Source organism: Mustelus asterias, unplaced genomic scaffold, assembly GCF_964213995.1.
Source record: "Mustelus asterias unplaced genomic scaffold, sMusAst1.hap1.1 HAP1_SCAFFOLD_2564, whole genome shotgun sequence".
Taxonomy (NCBI): domain Eukaryota; kingdom Metazoa; phylum Chordata; class Chondrichthyes; order Carcharhiniformes; family Triakidae; genus Mustelus; species Mustelus asterias.
The window spans coordinates 25,001-30,000 of NW_027592509.1; the positions used below are offsets into that span (position 1 = coordinate 25,001).

Consider the following 5,000-nt stretch of genomic DNA (forward strand, 5'->3'; position numbering starts at 1 on the left):
CCTCATCCCCCTACCCCCTCCCTCATCCCCTACCCCATCCCCTACCCCCTCCCTCACCCCCCTATCCCCTCCCTCTATCCCTCACCCCCCTACCCCCTCCCTCATCCCCCTACCCCATCCCTCATCCCCCTACCCCATCCCTCATCCCCCTACCCCATCCCTCACCCCCCTACCCCCTTCCTCTATCCCTCATCCCCCTACCCCCTCCCTCATCCCCTACCCCATCCCTCACCCCTACCCCCTCCCTCTATCCTTCACCCACCTACCCCCCCCTCATCCCCCTACCCCATCCCTCATCCCCCTACCCATCCCTCATCCCCCTACCCCCTGCCTCACCCCCCCTACCCCCTCCCTCTATCCCTCACCCCCCTACCCCCTCCCTCATCCCCCTACCCCCTCCCTCATCCCCCTACTCCCTCCCTCATCCCCCACCCCATCCCTCACCCCCCTACCCCCTCCCTCATCCCCCGATCCCCTCCCTCACTCCCCTACCCCCTCCCTCATCCTTCACCCCCTACCCCATCCCTCATCCCTCTACCCCATCCCTCATCCCCCTATCCCATCCCTCATCCCCCTACACCCTCCTTCATCCCCTACCCCCTCCCTCATCCCCTACCCCCTCCCTCATCACTCATCCCCCGACCCCGTCCCTCATCCCCTATCCCCTTTCTCACCCCCCTATCCCCTTCCCTCATCCCCTACCCCCTCCCTCATCCCCTACCCCCTCCCTCATCCCCTACCCCCTCCCTCACCCCCCTTCCACCTCCCTCATCCTCCTTCCACCTCCCTCGTCTCCCGACGCCCTCCCTCATCACTCTACCCCCTCCCTCAGGCCTCGATCCCCTCCCTCAAGCCTCCCCCCCATCCTCTCCCAGCATGCCTTGCCCCCTCTTCAAGCCCGTCCCATCGTCACCCCCCCTGCAGAGAAACATCCCACTCGCACTCCCCCAAATCCGCACCCAATTACACGAGGTTGAGGGGGGGCTTAAAAATGAGGAAGGAGTCACAAATCTTTCAGAAGTGAGGGCGGGACCCCGAGGGGCCAGGGTGAGCCGCCATTTTATTACAAAACAATAAATATTGTCGCGACGCCGGCTGAAGTCTTTTGTGTCGAGATTGTCCGCGAGTGGGGCGTGGAGAGACTGAGGAGACTCCTCCTCCAAATGTTAGCCCCTATTCAAGGTGAGTAGGCCAGGCAAGATGGCCGCCAGGCCTAGTTTGGTCTTTCCCATGATGCAGTCCCTCCTCATCCCCACGCCTTTGTTGACGACTTTGACCCTCAGAGCCTTGCTGGCCAGATCGTCCGGGGCAAGTCCCTCGAAATAAAAGTCCTCGTTGAAGATAGGATTGCGGCTTCTCCTGATGACGGCGCTCCTTTGTTTCTGGGTCTTCCCCGGCAGGAGGTAGAAGGACGCGCAGCAGTTGACAGCCCCGGGGGGGAAGGAGGCAGGGTAGAGGCCCTCCCCGCTGACCAACCTCACCCTCAGCCTCCCGCCCTCGGCCGTGTATTCGGCCCACAGCCGCAAGGCCCCGCCTTTGTTCAGGGCGACCGTGTTCTCCTTGGGGGGGCGCTGCGGGGGCCGGGCCAGATCCGGGGGGTAGAGCGGGGCGGGAGGGGGGGCCAGCCAGCTGGAGGCCGGCCGGTCCGCCCCGGAGGGCCTCCCCGGGAGCCCCCGGCCGTCAGCGGAGGGGGAGAGGGCCGGCGGCGTTTGCCCTTTGCCCTTTGACCCCGGGAGGGGGGAGCGGGCAGCCCTTGGGGAGCCGAAGGGAGTGGAGTCGGCGGAGGAGGAAGAGGAGGAGGAGGAGGAGAAGGAGGGGGGGGTGTTCAGGTCCGGCCTAGGCCTCAGGCTCTGGGCCCAGTCGCCAATCCGGGCATGAAAGAGGGACTCCTTGCGGCGAGTGTGGGGGCTCTCGGGCAGGCGAAGGATCTCTGGGGGGTTGGCGTGCCTCGGGACGCACAGGGCGCCCTCCTCTCCCTCCGAGTCAGCCTCAACCTGCACCACGTGGTGCCTGGCGGACATCGCCAGGCCCCCACCTCCCCGTGGGGAGGCCCGACGGACATCCCGCCTCCCGGACTGCAGCGAGGGGGGGATGACGAACTCGGGGATTCTGTCCGGTGTCAGCACGTTGGGGTGGGCCCGCCTGCCCTTCCCGCTCTCGCCCTCTCCGCCGGCCCTCTCCAGGAACCACATGGACCTCTGCCGCTGACTCTAACCTCCCCCTGGTCTCCAAAACAAGGATCGTCTTCCCCCCGGACAGCACCTGCAAAACAACAGAAGAATTAAGAGTCTCCCTGAGGAATATTCTAGGTGTCCCAGATCACCAACAACCTGTCCTGGCCCCCCCATGCCGACACTATAGTTAAGAAAGCCCCACCAACGCCTCTACTTTCTCAGAAGACTAAGGAAATTTGGCATGTCCGCTACGACCCTCACCAACTTTTACAGATGCCCCATAGAAAGCATTCTTTCCGGATGTATCACAGCTTGGTCTGGGCTCCTGCTCTGCCCAAGACCGCAAGAAACTACAAAAGGTCATGAATGTAGCCCAATCCCATCACGCAAACCAGCCTCCCATCCATTGACTCCGTCTACACTTCCCGCTGCCTCGGGGAAAAGCAGCCAGCATAATCAAGGACTCCCACGCACCCCGGACATTCTCTCTTCCACCTTCTTCCGTCGGGAAAAAGATACAAAAGTTTGAGGTCACGTACCGACCGACTCAAGAACAGCTTCTTCCCTGCTGCTGTCAGGCTTCTGAATGGACCTACCTCGCATTAAGTTGATCTTTCTCTACACCCTAGCTATGACTGTAACACTACATTCTGCATCCTCTCCTTTCCTTCTCTATGAATGGTATGCTTTGTATAGCACGCAAGAAACAATACTTTTCACTGTATCCCAATACATGTGACAATAATAAATCAAATCTATGTACTCTATGAATGGTACGCTTTGTCTGTATAGCGCGCAAGAAACAATACTTTTCACTGTATCCCGATACATGGGACAATAATAAATCAAATCCAACAAATTGATTTGAGACCCGGAGATTTAAAACAGCCTCCCAGTGCGTACCTGCGAGTGCGCCCACGATCGGGTGATGTTTGATGGAGGGGGTTATCGCTGTCTCTCGCTGGTGCTCAGTGGGAGAGGTGTTGTTTATCTGGGGGCAGTTGGGGGGTGGTCGAAGCTTCAGTTGGCGTATCTCTGCCTCTCGGTGCTGCTCGGTGGGTGGTTGTTGGTTTTCTGGGGGGTGGGAGTTGGGGAGGGGTTCGGGGTTTTAACGGTGGTGGGGTTGTGGTGGCGGGGGGGGAGAAAATCGCTGGATCTCACTCGGGATTTTTCTCCCGCAGCTCTCTCTCTCTCTCTGTCTCGCTGGCTCGTTCTCTCTGTTTGCAGGGCAGTGGAGTTGTGCTGCTGGATTTATACCGGGCGGTGGAGGGAGGGGGTGTGTGTGCCCACGGACACACCTACCGGCTCTCCGAGACAGGCAGGGGACTGGGGGGATCCACCCACACATCCCGAGAGGTGGGTCAGAGAGGATAGCAGACAGGGGAGGAGGGAGGGAGGGGAATAATGCGACTTAAAGTGGGAGAGAGAGAGACGGCTGAGGCAGAGAGAGAGAAATACACTCGGAGAAAGGCAGCAAACTTAGATTAGCCAGTCTGGGACTGTCGCTGAAGCACTGGATTACTGGGAATGTTTGATGGGGGACAGTGTAGAAGGAGCTTTACTCTGTATCTAACCCCGTGCTGAACCTGTCCTGGGAGTGTTTGATGAGGGACAGTGTAGAGGGAGCTTTACTCTGTATCTAACCCCGTGCTGTACCTATCCTGGGAGTGTTTGATGGGGGACAGTGTAGAGGGAGCTTTACTCTGTATCTAACCCCGTGCTGTACCTGTCCTGGGAGTGTTTGATGAGGGACAGTGTAGAGGGAGCTTTACTCTGTATCTAACCCCGTGCTGTACCTATCCTGGGAGTGTTTGATGGGGGACAGTGTAGAGGGAGCTTTACTCTGTATCTAACCCCGTGCTGTACCTGTCCTGGGAGTGTTTGATTGGGACAGTGTAGAGGGAGCTTTACTCTGTATCTAACCCCGTGCTGTACCTGTCCTGGGAGTGTTTGATTGGGACAGTGTAGAGGGAGCTTTACTCTGTAACTTGATTTTGTGTCTCTGTGCCCTGTTTGAGAGCACATTTCCACTCCATCTGTCAAAGGAGCAGCGCTCCGAAAGCTTATGGTATTTGCTACCAAATAAACCTGTTGGACTTTACCCTGGTGTTGTGAGACTTCTTACAGTGTTTGATGTGGACAGTGTAGAGGGAGCTTTACTCTGTATCTAACCCCGTGCTGTACCTGTCCTGGGAGTGTTTGATTGGGACAGTGTAGAGGGAGCTTTACTCTGTATCTAACCCCGTGCTGTACCTGTCCTGGGAGTGTTTGATTGGGACAGTGTAGAGGGAGCTTTACTCTGTATCTAACCCCGTGCTGTACCTGTCCTGGGAGTGTTTGATGAGGGACAGTGTAGAGGGAGCTTTACTCTGTATCTAACCCCGTGCTGTACCTATCCTGGGAGTGTTTGATGGGGGACAGTGTAGAGGGAGCTTTACTCTGTATCTAACCCCGTGCTGTACCTCTCCTGGGAGTGTTTGATTGGGACAGTGTAGAGGGAGCTTTACTCTGTATCTAACCCCGTGCTGTACCTGTCCTGGGAGTGTTTGATTGGGACAGTGTAGAGGGAGCTTTACTCTGTATCTAACCCCGTGCTGTACCTGTCCTGGGAGTGTTTGATTGGGACAGTGTAGAGGGAACTTTACTCTGTATCTAACCCCGTGCTGTACCTGTCCTGGGAGTGTTTGATTGGGACAGTGTAGAGGGAGCTTTACTCTGTAACTTGATTTTGTGTCTCTGTGCCCTGTTTGAGAGCACATTTCCACTCCATCTGTCAAAGGAGCAGCGCTCCGAAAGCTTATGGTATTTGCTACCAAATAAACCTGT

At 57.5% G+C, this 5,000-nt stretch overlaps 1 protein-coding gene across 4 annotated transcripts in view; it reads right to left on the minus strand.

The window, feature by feature from the left end:
- Nucleotides 1-1,020: 1,020 nt before the first annotated feature.
- Nucleotides 1,021-5,000, minus strand: part of LOC144489812 (acyl-coenzyme A thioesterase THEM4-like) — a 22,779-nt gene continuing 18,799 nt past the window's right edge. The window contains exons 1-2 of one of the 4 annotated variants that reach the window (XM_078207656.1): nucleotides 4,497-5,000; nucleotides 1,021-4,358 (exon numbers count right to left, since the gene is read on the minus strand). The exon at nucleotides 4,497-5,000 is cut by the window's right edge and continues 483 nt beyond it. In XM_078207656.1, the coding sequence (XP_078063782.1) occupies nucleotides 1,167-2,192 (1,026 nt within the window). In that variant the 5' untranslated portion in view covers nucleotides 2,193-4,358; nucleotides 4,497-5,000 and the 3' untranslated portion in view covers nucleotides 1,021-1,166. The other 3 variants (XM_078207655.1, XM_078207658.1, XM_078207659.1) reach the window with 3 other exon arrangements.